At 48.0% G+C, this 16,944-nt stretch overlaps 1 protein-coding gene across 1 annotated transcript in view; it reads right to left on the reverse strand.

Annotated features, from left to right (window-relative positions):
- LOC119406058 (myb-related protein B) overlaps window positions 1-16,944 on the reverse strand; it is a 167,586-nt gene that overhangs the window by 24,403 nt on the left and 126,239 nt on the right. The window contains exons 13-15 of the mRNA XM_037672903.2: window positions 9,658-9,775; window positions 7,941-8,045; window positions 168-305 (exon numbers count right to left, since the gene is read on the reverse strand). Of these exons, the coding sequence (XP_037528831.1) occupies window positions 168-305; window positions 7,941-8,045; window positions 9,658-9,775 (361 nt within the window). The remainder of the gene's footprint in view (window positions 1-167; window positions 306-7,940; window positions 8,046-9,657; window positions 9,776-16,944) is intronic.

Raw genomic sequence — 16,944 nt, forward strand, 5'->3', positions numbered from 1 at the left:
GGCGGGGTCGCCATTTTGCAGGTCCGTGCACTTGCCGCACACGCTAACAACTCGCAGCACACGCTTTGAGCGGTTTTTTTTTATGTAGTTTGGAAGGGGAATGTAGGATGCGAGCACAGAAAGGAGAGAGTAAAGAGAAATTGTTTTCTGTCCATCAAAGAACGTACGGGTGTCTCAGGGAGGATGAACGACTCCGGTTCCAGCGGTGCAAACCCTGTCGAGGTGAGCCCAGGTACAGCAATATCACCGGGAGTGGACCAGGTCTCGTGAAGGGCCTTGCGTACCCGCTTGGATGGTGACAGGTTCTGAAAGCACAACGTTCAAATGAAGTTGCTCACTATGAAGGACCCTCTGTTCGTACTAAATGCACCTACAGGATGTGCTACTAATTTTAAATGACCTCCTTAGCAAACATAAAATAAGCCTTTTCACAGAAAGAGGCACCATGCAGACGTAAGTCGCCTAAGCGCCCCCAACGGAGGCGCTTCTAGTGGCAACAAGCAAAGACATGGCCAGATGTCCTCGCTCCAAGGGAATGGGGTGCTGTGAGCCATTCGTTCGGCACCTACTGTGAATACACATCAGTAGCTTAAAAAAAGGGTAACGTCTAACGATATTCACTGTGCTTCTGGCTGCACGAACACTTATGGAAAGTCGCAGATTTGAGCCAAAGACAATGCAGTGAATCAGCACAAATGGTAGGTCGCACATGTCCAACGACAAGAGTGAGCTGCATTAATGACGTTCTTCATGTGCCTTGCTCTCTGTACATGACTACAGTAAAACCTCGTTACGAGAGACAATTGAAAATGGTTTGGTTCGTTTTCATATGCTTGCCATGTTAACGAGACTGCATACAAGAGGCACTCTGTTACTAAAGGCAACTTCCTTGGGTCCCCAGAACGAATTCTTTACTGTTTAGAAAAGACACAACCCAAACACGCTCGCGCAACATGGCTGAAGCTGTATTAACCCCTTCAGGGTTTTCGCCGTACATGTACGGCAGAAGCTTCCCGGTACCAAAGGGTTTTCGTCGTACATGTATGGCATAGCGTTTATTTTTAAAACGCGTGCCTTTTTCGATCATTTCTTTTGTTTGGCCTGTGCTGCCATACTTCAGGAATACGTGGAATTTTTTTCATGCGCCGATGTCTCTCCGTTGTATTTTTTTTTTCGCTTCCCAAAACGGCGCGCCGCCTATCGCTTGCCCATCCGAGCGCGTTCGCGGTGCAGCTGGTTTAAAGTGCGCGCCTTTTTCGACGATTTCTCTTGCTTGGCATGTGCTGCCACGCTTCGGGAATACGTGGAATTTTTTTCATGCGCCGATGTCTCTCCGTTGTTGCTTTTTTTATGCTTCGCAAAATGGCGCGCCGGCTATTGCTTGCGCAACCGAGAGCGCTCGCGGCGCGGTTTGGTTTCAAACGCGCGCCTTGTCCCATTTCTCTGGCTTGGAATGTGCTGCCACGCTTCGGGAATACGTGTAATTTTTTTGTTGCGCCAATGTCTCTCCGTCTTTTTTTTTTCTTTCCAAAGAGGCGCCGCGGCTTGTAGTCTCGCATCAGAACGTGCGCACGCGGTCCGATTGGTTTCGGTTTCATCCTTCGGGTGGTTTTCGCTTCTTGCGCCCGCAAAGCTGATGGCTGTTTGGTTTCTAATCTCTCAAAGGGTGACCGCTTGTTATTCTCTCGTTTATTGCACCCCGCGCGCGATTACATCTGTTTCCGTGCGGCGCTAAATTACACAAACGACGCCGCTGTGATTGCGTTTGCTGTTTAGGGGTCTCGGAAAAACTAACTATTTGTTGGCGATAAGACGAAGTATTACTGTAGCTTTTTCACTCGTTTTGCTTTCCGGACGGGTGCACAACCATATTTTTCTTCCGTGCGCTCACTGACGCAGTTCGCTTACGCTATGGAAGCGCGTGCCGGTTGCCCTGCTGCCGGTGAGTCGAGCAGCGATTCTTCCGATGCGGACTATTCCCCAAGTGCCGAATCAGAATCTGATTCATTGGATTTCAGTTCGTCAGACGAGGATTTTTTTACGAGTTCAGACTCCGATGACGATCAAGGAGCGACATCTGAAACGCGTGCGCGGGGAGCCATGCTTCAAAGGCTATCACACGCTGAAAAGTTTTTAGTGTATAGAGCACGAGCGTTTTTAACCGGAAACGTACTCTGGTGTGCTTATTTTTGTATGTTTGTGAGCTATGTTTAATACAATGCATAATTTTTATTCATAAAAAACTGTGAAGCTTTTTTTTTAGGATTCTGCTTGATTTTACTACGAATAAACCAGATGTATGTAACAACAACTGATTTTTTCGTCACTTTACGGTCACGAAAAAAAAAATTTTAGACAATTTTTTTCTTAAATAGAACCACCTGAAGAATTTATTTCAGCAATAAAAAAATTACACATTTTTGGACTGGATATCGCGAAAAAATTCGACCCTCAAAGGGTTAACCAGTATTTTCATTCCCTTGGCTCAAAGTTGTGAAAAGTTTCAGAAAAGCGGGCTTTAACTGTGCTGACACCATGGAAGGTCCTGTGGAAAACTGCCTTGAAGATGAAGCTTGGGCTTGCATCCAAAAGACCACAGAGTATACATAATGTCTTAAGGGGGGACGTGCCTTTCGGAACGAACTTTCTTGTTTCTGGTTAGATCTTGATGAAAATTGGCACAAAGACTAAGAATGACCTCACAATGCTTCCATAAAAATCTCAGGATGATATCATGAAAACTTCCTGAGAAACAAATAATTTCATTACTGGACCTCGTGGAGCGGCTGGAGAGTTTAAAAAATGACATAAAAAGTTCGTAAACACTGTGTGCAGAGGCGAATGTATGCTGAAGGGGGCTGCGTTTTCAAAATAATTTTTTTGCAACACTAAAAATTGTAGTTCATGTTTTCTCCACTGATACTTCAATGAGCACATTTGCACTACAAACAAGAAGCCCTACCAAAAATTTTTAAAAAGGCTAAATTAAAAAAATGAGAATGCAGCCCCCTGAAGCACAGTTCAAGGAGCATTACAAAAAAAAAACGGAATCAAAATCTGTCAAGTAGTTGCGAAAATATCTGCTCCACGAGCTGAGCTACATGCCAAAAAAACGCTATTGAGAAAACGAGGTTCAAAGTTTTGTGCCACGTTTACGTGCCTAATAGGAACCAGGGTTGTAGTCCTTAGTGTCCTTTGCTGCGCGGCGTCGCTTGGCCATCTGACCTTTAGCCTAATGAGCTTTCCCAGCCTTTTTTTTCCGCATGGCATCTTTTTCGGCTGCTCTACGAAGTGCATGGCGTCCAGGTTGGAGACCAAGAGATGTGCATAGTTGGGTGTAGGCATGGAGGTTCCCAGCATTATACCTGCAGATTGCTTCACTGACAGCAGTTTCTGCAGCTATCAATGAGGCATGCTCTTCTTTGAGCAGAATCGACCAAATAATTGAGTGCAGGCTTTCGGCAGCATTTTGAGTTTTTTTGCCCTGGCACCGCTCAAGAAGCTGTGGGTCGGAAAGCCGCTGGTACACAGGCAGCAGGGCAGCAGCAACGTGTCGTCCCAGGTGGTACTTATGGGGTGGCTGTGGTTCACCTTTAGCTTCTGCAGCCCGGTGTCTGCACCAGCTATCAGGACCTGGTGGGCAAAGTTCGTGGTGTGGATCCTGGTCAGTCGAAGTGGTGTGGTAGAATGTAGCCATGACCGCTCGCTGCATATCCTCCACTTCATCATGCTGCCTAAGGGCTTGGCCATAATAGTCAGTCAGTTGCTTGATCAAATTTTGTGTAAGGCCACCTCTTCCGCCAATAGGTTGGTCTTTCTTGCTCTTTGTGACGATGGTCCGCAGGGCTGTGCCCATCCTCTTTTTAACATGATTGATACAATTTTCTTTCTTCAGGGGTATAAAACCATAAGTCTGGTCCTGGCACAGGGCTAAGAAAGTGCGGCTGTCGCCATCGCAAACGATGGTTGTGTAGCGCAGGTCATTTTTTTTTAGTAAGCGCCGAAACAGTATGAGGGCTGCTTCAACTTCCATTTGGCCTGAGTTTACCTCTGTGTTTTTCTGGCAAATATGCGCTTCCTTCCACTCACTGTAGCCGTCGTCACTTTCTTTGGGGCCCACAGCACATCCATGACGGTTATTTGACAGGACAACACTGTCAAGCACTAGTCCGGTATAGAACTCAATGACCGTGCCCACGCCGATGTGGGACGCGTGGCCACGTGTCATCCACGTCCCGTCGTACACCACCGTGACATTCTTGGTGGGTGTTCCCTCCATTTGGTTGTACACATCGCGAACGGCTGCAACAGCGTCGGAAAACACATTTGCTGCAGCTGCTGCGCCAGCAGGCCGACATTTCCCCTTGAGATGCCTTTGAAAAGTCTTGTGGTGAATTCCCCTATGTGATACATTCATCACTGACCAAAAATCGCTGAGTGCAGCTGATCCCTTTCCAATCGTTTTTATAGCTTGCATGGCCCGAATATTCACTTCAAATGACTTGCTGCTTTCCATTCGCGGCGACGACCACGCATTTTTCGCGTCCGCGCCGCAAGCAGTGCAGGTGAGCACCATCTTTACTGCTAACCCGTGCTTAGTTCCGTGCTTCATCTTGAGTCCCGGCTCTTTGCACTGCGGGCACAGGGCACTGCCTAACAGACCATTCAGGGCCGTGCGTTGCACAAGGAAAAACTCATCTTCGTCTTCCGTTTCGATGTCACTCTCGTCCCCTTGGTCCATCAGTGACATCTTGCGCTCCGTCGCAGACACTGGTCTTAGAGACTGCTGAACAGCCGCGGCGCGCTTGCGAGATGCCTCCGCTGACACGAAACGAGGCTCTAATCGGGCCCGAATCGTGCTACTGGTGGTGCTGGTAGACGACCTCGCATCCTCGCGCGAAGTGCTTGGCTGAGCATCCGCGATGTCTACATCCTCGCGCGAAGTGCTAGGCTTAGCATCCGCGATGTCTGCAGCCTGCGCGGAACGACAAATGGATGTTTCCTCCGACAGCACAAAGCACTGCTCCAACGGCATATCAACAGTTTCGTCGATGCTCGCGGACGATGCTCCGTGCGTGCTTGTGCTCGGCTGCTAGTCCTCGTCGTGCCGCACGCCGTCGTCGCTGCTCGCAGAAGTCGCCGGACTGAATTTCTTTTTCACGATCGGCGGCTTCAGCTTACGAGCACCAAATCGCTGCGCAGTCTTGCGTTTCTTCTTGAACGATCGCCGGTCCATGATCGCATGTGGGAACCGATCTCAAAACTGCGATGCGCCAAACTGGACAACAACGTTTTTCTCTCACGAGCGCCGGTCTTATCACAGCGCGATGCGATCTCGAAACAACGCCGCGACAAGTTGAAAACACTCTCAGTAAGCGGCCCGTCAGCACTGCCAGCGCATAGAGCAGACGACCTTTGCACCGATTGCTACAAGCGACCGCACGGGCGACCAATGTGGAGCCGCCATACAGTCATGTGACGCGCGTCGCTAATCGGAAACTGTCGTGATATCTTTAAACTTTGGCTTGCTGTGCGCTTGCTCTTGCCTGGTTCAGCCGGCCGAAGCGGCAAATTTGAAACGGAAGAATCGCGCTATCCATAGAGACAAAGATGGCGGCACTAGGTTACGCGGTTGCGGAGGTATCGCGGCTCGAAAAACGCCGTTTTTTCGCAATTTCCGTGAAATTCATCGCCACCCTAGCTTCGATAAAAAATTTTTACGTCATTTCTACGCCGTTTTCAGGGACGAAACTTCGAAATTAGATAGAAAAGGGGTCACAGAATGTGAAAATGAGATTTTCAAAAAATCGATTTTTTTGGCCAAATTTCGCGATGCCAAAGCCGCGTCCCACCTTAAGGAGTTTGTGTCTGCAGATGTGGGCCTCGTGTGCTCTGAAGAGCTTAAAAATCATGCAATCTTGGCGCAAGAAAATGAACACTAAAGGATGAACAGGAGGATGACAACGTCGAGGACATTGCAGGGCAGGAAGTGTCAGCAGCTGAGGCTGATGCAGATCTGAGCAAAGCTATTGTGAGCAACAGAATGGCCTGCAAAGTGACACACTTTACCTACTACAGAAGTTGGGGAGGTTTCGGGAACAATTGTAGTTCGTTATATCTATTAACAGACCATTCCACTTCATTAAATGAGGTTTCGAATGCATGCATCTTTATGACGTTTTTAAAAGAGATTTTATTTTGCTACTATATCCATTATTTTCTTATAATGAGATTCAAGTGTGTTCACTTAGTAGCCCTTGGCTGTAAATCTTTAAACCAAGAAACATGCTGTGAGCGTTGCGGTATTGGTTGAATTCAACAGCTCTCCCTTGTAATGTGCATACTGCTGTGGAGCAGTTCACCACCTCTGTCGTTATTTGTTCATGCATTATCTGTGGCTGCTGGAAGCCTCCTCGCAATGGTGAGCATTGCGTTAGGGGAATGTGGCAGCTGCTAATGCTGCACAGTTGCTTGCCACCACTGGTGTCATCAGTTCTTGGCTCCTAATGTACGCACACTGCCCATACCTTCCCATCCTGTGCTCCAACAATAACGGCACTCTACAGGATGACCTCAATCCCATCGCTGCATGACGCTTATGCCCTTGAACTTGTAAAGCTGTAAACTAGAGCTGTGCATTGAGTTTACACTTTTACGACACCCTATTCCTAATTGGCTTTAGCGAGCGAACTTCATTATCCTTCTTTTTGTTCCACCCGCCAATTTGAGGAAACGTCTAGTCATTAATATATTGCTCTCCAAGAAATATAAGTAAATGTCAATAATGACGTCAATATAAGTCAATAATAATGTCAATATCAAGTAATAATGTTAATACAGTAGAACCCCGCTGTTACGTTCCTCACTGCTGCGTTTTCCCGGCTGTTACGTCGTTTTCCGCCGGTCCCGGCATAGCTCCCATAGGATACAATGTATAGGGAACCCCGCTGTTACGTCGTAACTGTCGTACCGTTCCCGTATGATACGTCGCGAAGTGCGCTCGGAGCCGACCGAGTGACTACCAAAGAGAGCGGCCATGGTGCATTTTCACGCAGCTTGGCCTCGTTTGACCGTAATATTAGCCGCATGAGAGGCGCAAGCAACAGAATCTTTCAATTGATGCAAACAAAAGCATGGCCTTCGAGATTCAAATTGCAAAGATGGCGTCTATGACGTAACTGCTCGCGAAAGCAAGGCCTTCGAAATTGGCATTTACTACTGACAAAAGCATAGCCTCTGAGATTTGCATTGCACAAACATGGCGTGTATGACGTAATTGCTTGCGAAAGCAAGGCCTTCGAGATTGGCATTCACTTCTGCCATCGCGTTGGCGTAGACTCATCATCATCGTTATTTGTCGGAGAACGGGAGGAGTTCGAGCTGGTTGGAGCTCGCATGGTCATGCGTGCGGTTCGCGGTCGGACTCGCCGCGCCGGTCGTGATTGCGTGTGCTTAGTTCTTTCATGCCTACAGCTGTTGGTGTTAAAAAAATCACATACGTTGATTACATTTCTGTGGATGAGGCCGTTCTAAGCTCCGCGTTTCTATCCATCGACTAGATCGCGGCTGAGCGCGTTAATTTTCGTGCTGCTCGTAAGAATTGAAATAAAATTCTGTACCACTAAATATTTTGCCGTTTTTCCTGTTTTTCGGCTCTTACGTTTCCCGTCTCTTACGTTTATTTCCTACGGTCCCTTCAAAAACGTATCAGCGGGGTTCTACTAAGTAAATTTAAACATATTTTTGCCACTAGCATAAATAAGTGTGTACATATCAATATTCTATACACAAAAAAAGTATTTAGTTTCCAAGGCAATTTTATGATACAGGCTTTGACTGTACGACATGTGACACGAGAGAAAGTTATGGCGCTCCTTCAATCCCAACTGACAAAGAACATTTGCATGTCGTTGTTCAGCTCCTTGTAAAGCAGGGCCCACCTCTTTGTTGCCACGTCTCTTGGGAACCTCGGCAGTGGAGGTTGGATGTGCCACGTTCCCCAACAGGTCACCCAGGTCGTCCAGATTCAGGGATGGTGTGTCCGGCTGCAACGTTCACATGAAAGGAACAACAGTTATTGTAGACATTTGATATACTGCTAGAACGAACCTTGTGTACATAAACTGAAAATTTCGACCACAACAATGCTTTGCCTCCCTTCTACACTAATGTTACACTTCCTGGAGAGTGCTACTACTCCCGAATACAGTGTTATCATCATCATCAGTTTCCATGTGAGACGTCGCTGCAGTGCAGCAGTAGTTGTAGCTTCCGGCTTCCAGTCTCCATTTACACTCAAACCTCGTTATAACGAACACGGATACAACGAATTATCGGTTATAACGAAGTAAACGAAGAATAGTCTTGTCACAGCTGCATTGTTACAAATAAACATTTATAACGAATTTTCGGGTATAACGAAGTTATTTTCGTGGCAGATGCGACTTTGTTATAATGAGGCTTGAGTGCATGTTTTGTATGTGTGTGTGTAAGGGGTTAACTGCGTAGCGCAATCGTTTATTTGTTCCCGCCAAGCCTCATAATGCTGTAGAGGCAACGCCAACAATGTGCTTCAATGTGCTTACAACGCCGCATAAAAGAGTTACTTAGAGGCCGACAATGGCAACCCAGCGATGCTGCCAACCGAGGCAGAACAGTGCGCCGGAAGACGTGGCTTCGAATCCAGTGGAATAAATATTGGTTTTCTGCACCTTAGGACAGCGTTACTTACAAGTTTTATCCTGCTGCTTACAAATATTGAGTGCAATGCGTGACTATGAATTTTGCAATAAATGTACTCTGCATGCGTCGTTGTGTTTTATTATGTCCCATTTAACGAAGTGATGACCATGATCCAATTATTTTGTTAATTAAAGAAGGAAGTTCGTAAAATCGAGAAAAGAATTTTTTGGCCCTTTGAAGTCTCAAGATGTAACGTAGCAACACCCAAAAGCTACAAGGCATTGAATTTGCCACTAACCCACGTCTGCGCATTAGAAAAGTCCACGAAAGCAGCCTGGACATAGACACCCATGTCTGGGTGATGCAGGTCAGGTAGATGGCCATGTGAAGCTTAATTTAGAAAAATCTTCGTTAAATCGAGTTTGGCACCCAGTCAGTTTCATTAATTCAGGTTGATGACAACATTGTACCCTATGAGTACATGCTGAGGAACGGAAATTTTTTTGTTATATCAGGAACTGTGAAAAATCGGGTTTCGTTAGATCGAATTTCAACTGTATCTCATTTTTTTGTAATAGTATCATTGCGCTAGAAGATAGCAGAAATTTGGTTGCTCGTTCATGGTATAGTGCAGAAGGAACAACCATAAAAAGGAAGGACTCCACTCTGAGTGTTGTCTTGTGCTTCTTTTGTTATTGTACCCTGTGTGCTATATGACATGAAGTCTATGCTACATGTACCAAACAAAATTTCCCGTCAGGTCAGTGGTTTTCTTCAATAATTATGTTGAAGTGCCATGAAGTAGGATATACATATGAGCTAGTTGGCAAATCTAATCATGAATGAGAATGGCACAACTGAAACAGTACAAACCACTATACAGTTTGGTGCCTTTTCGTGCACTTTTTTGTGAGTGATCCAGTAATGCCCAGCTGTGGTTATAGCGCACATAATGCTGCAACAAATCATGCTCACCAGGTGGCCGATGGGTCCTCCCCTCTTTTCTAGCTCCGCAAGAGCGTTCTTGAATGGCGTCGGGGTGCGGGGTCCATTCTCTCGTTTCTTCACCACGGGTGTGTTGAGGGGCTCATTGCTGTAACGAGACACAAAGCACTCACAGCCTCTGAAGGCACTATGCTCGGTTGCTGCATACATCCCAGAGCAAGCAACCCAGTTTGAATACAACCGCATCAGACCACCAACTGAATAGCGTCCAGGTCTAGTATATATGAATGTGTCCAAACCGAGTGACGTAAAGAAAAGGACAAGCCACCATTCCCACGGTGAAGCCCCCCCCCCACCCCCCGTCAACTTCTTTATTTGAATACAGTCAATCGGTCCTAATTATGACTGCACCAATCCTCCTCTGCTACACTGTTACTGGCCGGCAGTATCGCGAGGCAAAATCAGTGTCAACGTGTCCACCGTCACATTCGTTGCCACCCATGTTTCCAATGAAAAAGTGAAATGAAGAAACAAAGAAAGTTTCAGCAGATTCCACGCATTGTGGGAATAGATTTCACACGAAGCAGTTGGTGAGTAGCTGACCTTGCCGCATTTTATGGCTATGAGCAAGTACAGTAGAACCTTACTGATACGTTTCCGAAAAAAACGCGGAAAATAAACGTACGATCAGGGAAAATGTACGATCCAAATCCAGTAAAAATTGGGGCTGACAAGCCCATGCTGAGGTGCAAGGCCAAAGAATACTTATTTCTCAAAAAACATGGAGGGACTCTTCGATTTTCGAACTCCTGGCATCTTGCTGGCAGCCAGAGGTCAGCCAGCTAGTTCCGGCCCTGACCGGAAATCCCGTCGTCCCGAGACAACCCGAATACTGCAACATCGAACTCTGGGACAGCCAGAGCAAACGTAAAGAAACGCTACCGCCGTGTCAGCAGACGGAACTTTGCATCGCATGAGTCCAGTCCGTCCCAGTCCGTGAAGAAAACAGCTGCTCTGCTAAAGACTTAAAGAGCCAGTAAACAGGCTCCTACTTTTTTTTACACCCCCCAAACAAGCTCGCCAATTCGTACAGTAGACCGCAGCGATCCCATTTTCCGAATATTACAGCGCTGCGTGCCACGCAGACCCTCCATTTCGAAAAACAATTCTCGCGCCTCTTTCCTTCGCGTGACCAATCCCCCTCGTACGCACAGTGACGCAAACTTGGCCATGGGCAACTTGACGTACCACTGAGCTCGTCGACTGGTCTAAACCAGGTCTCAACGAGTTAACGCCAGTTCCTGTTCCCACCCACCGCTACGAAACTGCACCTCGTTTCTTGGCCCTGCGGTGATGCGGTTTCGGCCACGCAGTTGTCGGGTTGTCGCGCATATATTCCTCGCACTGCATGGCACCTGCAAGCACTTCGCCTTCGACACGAGCAACACTTGGGGGAAGCGTGGTTCAGTTGTCGGCTGCAAATCGAGCGGAGAGAGGGGGAATCTCCGGTATCTCGGACTGGTCGCGCTTTCTTGGCTTTACCATTGCACGTGCGGCAAACAGGGTTCCACACGCTTTTGTCTTGCGCCCCTTCGTCGTCTTCGAAAGCAAGCGTGCATTCCTGCTGCACTGTGAACTGTCACAAAGGTTTAATAATACCGTAGAGCCGAGAACTGCCCGTCAAGTTACGGAGAACGTGCGACAATGCAAACAATAAACAAACAGGAGCTGCAGCAAGCGGAAGTGCATTACGGCTGATCGAGCTTGCCGATGACGTCAACTGCTGACGTCGTGTCACGTTGCCGAAGTGGGCAGAGTCACGATGACGGGCTGCACCTTCCTCTCCCTGTGGCGGAGGAGGGTGGTGAGGCCGCGCAAAAATTTGAAACCAGCTGAAACGGATGTTCTAACCCCTGTGACTTCCTTATTATAGCACGTATTCGCAAAATTCTTGGGGCAGCATGTTCACATAGCAAAAGTGCGCATATTTCTCATTACAATTTTTCGACCTCGGGCTTGTTTACTGGCCCTTTACCAAGCTCAACTCTGCACAGTGCACGTAACAATCCCAGTACAACACGATATGCGAAATCTTGCGAAAGGGACAAACGTCCCCGAAAGCGACAGCTGCTCGTGGCTATCGCATACTACGTCGCACACTCGCGCTGTTCAGTTTTCGTTCTGTGTTAACTTGAGACGTGCGACGGTATGTTCGCCACCACTCATAATCGCACCATCTCGCACGGCGGAACGGGCTTTAAAAGATAACGCATGGCGTAATGGCAACCGAAGGTAAAGTCCCCAAGTGCCCGCATTGCGATCCGTCGAGTCTTCAAAAAGATGGCGGCGAGTGCGCATCGTCTCATTTTGGCGTCTGATAACCAGAAATTTTCCAGATATCTTCCAGAACAAATTTTTTCTGGCAGCTTCTGACGACCCACTGGTAGGCAGAATTGTCCAGCCAGAGAAAAACAAACACCGACTCAAATTGCGCCGTCCGATGGGCAAAGCAACCCAAAAACGAACACGCCCCAGGAGAAAAGTGTGGGAGAAATTATCGGCCATGTTCAATTGGGACAATGGCGGTGTTGCTATGGTTACGTGTCGCGGCGTGTTGTGCAGCGGCGGCATGTGCGTTTCCATAGGTCTTGTACCGAACCATGGCAGGCCAGAGGAGCGACAGCCTCCATTCTTTGGGCCGCATTGTTAGTTCCCCGGCTGTTGTTGTAGCCATGGGGTCTGAACAAAAGTGTGTGAAACGAGTGTGAATCTATGTACCGTGCTACGGATGAAGGATTTGCAATGCTCAGCAGAATCGTGCCAAGTGCTACAGAATTATTTTTTTTGAGAGTCGCTTCAAGATTTTGACGGCCAGCGTCGCCGCCTGCCTTCGGGTTGGTGTGTGGTTGACAGAGAGTGGCGATCGAGCAATTCAGAAGAGACGCGGAGGGGACAACTGAGCAAAACAGAAAAAGCGCGGAGGGGGGAAATGCACTGCGGAGAAGCCACCGTCACTGCGCTGCGGCTGTATGCCACTTCACGCTTCACAAGTACACGAGAGGGCCCTTTTCGCACACCTGAATGAGTTTCTGAGTACAAAACGTATCATACAACCGCAGTTTTTCGCGGTGCTGAACGTTGCTGCCGAATAATCGTATTTTCCGGGAACGTATTAATCGGAACGTGTTACACACAGCTGTATTGGGTTATTTTTAATTTTCGCAATTTCGAGCGTAGGAGCCGGGAAATTGTACTATGCGGGAACGTATCAGGAGGTTCTACTGTATTACAAAGCAAATTGACATCTTTGCGTAAATTGAGTAATTGTGTGCATATTGTGGCTTTTCAGGCACACTGATTACACTGGCATGTAAATTGTAGCTCACTGTCCAATGTAACGCCAACACGTGTTGAAACACAAACGTTTATCAAAACAAGGCGTAAGCACTGTCTAAGCAGCATTTGTAGGCATATTCCCGAGGGAAAAGCAATGCTAGACTATAGCTTACGAGTCATAGAAGTACAGTCGCGGAAACTGTTAGAGGGAACGCGGCACGCGTGGCCGCTCTCTTCGGGCCACCAAGTAGGTGCCACGCGAAGTATTGCAGCGCAAGCGCAATCAGCGCCAGAGGCGGAGTTGGCTGCGCGTCGTCTGCTACGGTGCCTCCCACTTCGCTGCACGTGCTCTGGTTCAAAATACTGTAGCTATGGAGCTCGATAGAAAATATTTGAACTGGGTTATCTGGGTGCGCCGTTGATGCTACACCCAGTATTCGGCTTCGAATTTCAGACGTTCGTTTTCGTCGCAAAATGAAGTTGGTCGCTGAAATTTCACTTGGTTACAAAAGGAAATAGAGCACGTGGCATAAGATTAACAGCGTGTGCCTTGGATGCTTCACATGTCAAACAGCGCATTTAGGCGACGAAAGTTACGCCCACTTTTGATAAAACTCTGCTCGTTATGAGTTTAAAAGGGGCTGCATGTGTTCTTAGTGTGGCATTTCGTCAAAGCAATACCTTCCGGCATGGTCAGAGTTCCCGAGAATGAGCGCTGGGAAATCGTCGAGCTCTATTTCAAGGGTAGGTCGCAGCGAAAAATCGCCGAAGCGACGGGAAGAACGCTCAAGACAGTCAACAGGATCGTAAGAGCATTTAAATCATGCCGCCGGATGAAGGATGCTCCGCGGAAGCCGAGGTCTCAAGTTACAACTGAACAAGAGGATGTTTGGATCGTTGCGGCGGCAGCCGTGAAGCCAGGTCTCTCTGCTCAGCAAATCAAAAATACCCTCGACTTGAGAGCATCCGTGACAACGGTCAAGCGACGCCTCCGGGAAGCGGGTCTGAAGAGCAGGATTGCAGCCCAAAAGCCTCTTCTTCGTGCTCAGAACAAAGAAAAACGGCTGCAGTTTTCTCGACAGCATGCGCAACGTTCAACTGAGGAGTGGAAGCAAGTCGTCTTCACAGACGAGTGCACGTTCACTACATCATGCGAGTGCACGTTCACTACATCATTTGGCGCCCTGACAACACCCGGTAAGCTACACGAGAATGTGTTTTTGCAAACGTGCTTTTTGTAAGAAAGAAATGTGCTTCCAGCATGGGCTTCCAATTTTGTACTGCGAATACTGTCACGTGGTCGTGACGTCGACGAAGACAACAGTCAGCACGTCCGAGATGAAACTGTTTATTTGGCCGAACTTGTGGCCGAGAAACTGAGAACTAGAACTACAGCAATACACGCTGTACAATGATAGCGGCGAACAGGGCGTCGTCCGTCGATCAACTGACAAGCGATCAAGCGCGTCGGCTTTTATACAGGCGCTATCGAACTTTCCAGCAATATCGCTGGTGGCGGCGTTATCTCTAGACAAAACTGGAACATTCGCGTGCGGGGCGCAATCTTAACAAACCGATCTACTACAATCGCGACGCCTCTAGAACACTACTTCGCGGACAGCGTCGAGCGTTGATAACCGTCCCTGCCGGTCAAACCCGAATACATCAAAACAAGACAAGAAGTGGGCGTGGCAATACGTTTAAATGGGTGTGTCATTCCGTTTGCATGCAAACATCTCGAGACTCCTGGATGCTTTCCTTTTCATGACGATTATTGACTATGAGGTTTAACGGCCAACGCTACACAGGCGATGCGACGCGTCGTAGGGAAAGGGGGGGAGGGGCTCCAGATTAATTTTGACCACCTAGGAATCACTAACGTGCACCGAAATCATTTAGAAGAACGCAATGACTTATGAGACTGCGGTTAATCGTAAAGGCATTTCAAACACTGCAAGTTTAAACATAGCTTGAACAAGTTCGTAACGGCTTCAGCTATTTGTATGTTTCCTTATTTTATGCGTTCACAATCGGTAGTCTAGACACCCAAATGTTCTTTTCTTTTTTTCTTTGATGCAGGTACCAGCCAATGTTCTTACAAAGAGTCTCGAAAAGCGGAAGGTCAACTGTAAGTGTCTGGAGCATGATCACAAAAGACGGTCTCGGACCTCTGGTGAGAATCGACGGCAAGTTCACAGCGAACAAGTACAGTAGAACCCCGCTGATACGTTTTTGAAGGGACCGTAGGAAATAAACGTAAGAGACGGGAAACGTAAGAGCCGAAAAACAGGAAAAACGACCAAATATTTAGTGGTACAGAATTTTATTTCAGTGCTTACGAGCAGCACGAAAAGTGGCGCGCTCAGCCGCGATCTAGTCGATGGATAGAAACGCGGAGCTGGGGACGGCCTCATCCACAGAAATGTAATCAACGTATGTGATTTTTTTAACACCGACAGCTGCAGGCATGAAAGAACTAAGCACACGCAATCACGACCAGCGCGGCGAGTCTGACCGCAAACCGCGCGCACGACCACGCGAGCTCCAACCAGCTCGAACTCCTCCCGTCCTCCGACAAATAATGATGATGATGAGTCTACGCCAACGCGATGGCAGAAGTGAATGCCAATCTCGAAGGCCTTGCTTTCGTAAGCAGTTACGTCATAAACGCCATGTTTGTGCAATGCAAATCTCAAAGGCTATGACTTTGTCAATAGTAAATGCTAATCTCGAAGGCCTTGCTTTCACGAGCAATTACGTCATAGACGCCATCTTTGCAATAGGAATCTCGAAGGCCATGCTTTTGTTTGCATCAATTGAAAAATCCTGTTGCTTGCGCCTCTCATGCGGCTAATATTACGGTCAAACCAGGCCAAGCTGCGTGAAAATGCACCATGGCCGCTCTCTTCGGTAGTCATTCCGTCGGCTCCGAGCGCACTTCGCGACGTATCATACGGGAACGGTCAGACAGTTACGACGTAACAGCGGGGTTCCCAATACATTGTATCCTATGGGAGCTATGCCGGGACCGGCGGAAAACGACGTAACAGCCGGGAAAACGCAGCAGTGAGGAACGTAACAGCGGGGTTCTACTGTACTGTGAAATTTTGACCACAGTGGCCCATCGCGAACTTGCAAAGGTGCACTTCTCCGGGACTGGTCCTGTATTCCAACACGACCGTTCGCCTGTGCACACTTCGAAGAAAGTTGAAGCCCTACTACGCCAGCTCAACATCACCGTTTTAGAGTGGCCGCCCCGTCACCAGACTTCAATGTTATTGAAAATATTTGGGGCCAAATGAAAGCAGCACTCGCATCCAAGCCCCTCCATGGAATGTCAAGAGACAGCCTTTGGAGAGCAGTCCACGCTGAATGGCAACGCCTTAAGCTGGATGCCACCCTTGTGGATTCATTATACAGTTCCCTGCCACATAGGATGGCTGCCGCGATTGCCTCCGGGGGAGATGCAACCAGGTACTAAAATTCGCCTTCGTCATTGGTTCGGACATTGCACCCTGCTGCCTCGATTGTCTCCGAAAGGAAGGAGACCATCATCTAAGCTTCATTTGCAGCTGTGGTCTTGGCTTCATCGTATATATATATCTCTTGTTTGTCGTGTGATTTTTTTACTTCCTTAGCACGCCAATACTGAAACCCACCCTCTGTGATCAAAGGGAACTTTTAGAAGTAAAAGCCGCAGTTAATATTTTAGGCACACAGCATGCCTGCGCGCTTTCATAACTGATTTAGAATAGGATCTATTGACGCGCCATTGCTACAGGGTTTGTGTATTCCAAAGCACGCACGCAATCTAGGTTTCGCCACTCGAGGCGAAGTGGGAGGCACCGTAGCAGAGGACGCGCAGCTAACTCCGCCTGTGGCGCTGATTGCGCTTGCGCCGCAATAGTTCGCACGGCGCCCTTCGTGGCGCTCCGCAGAGCGCGGTCACCCGCTCCGTGTTCTCTCTAACAGTGGCCGCGA

Source organism: Rhipicephalus sanguineus, chromosome 9 (genome assembly GCF_013339695.2).
Source record: "Rhipicephalus sanguineus isolate Rsan-2018 chromosome 9, BIME_Rsan_1.4, whole genome shotgun sequence".
In the NCBI taxonomy this organism is placed as follows: Eukaryota; Metazoa; Arthropoda; class Arachnida; order Ixodida; family Ixodidae; genus Rhipicephalus; species Rhipicephalus sanguineus.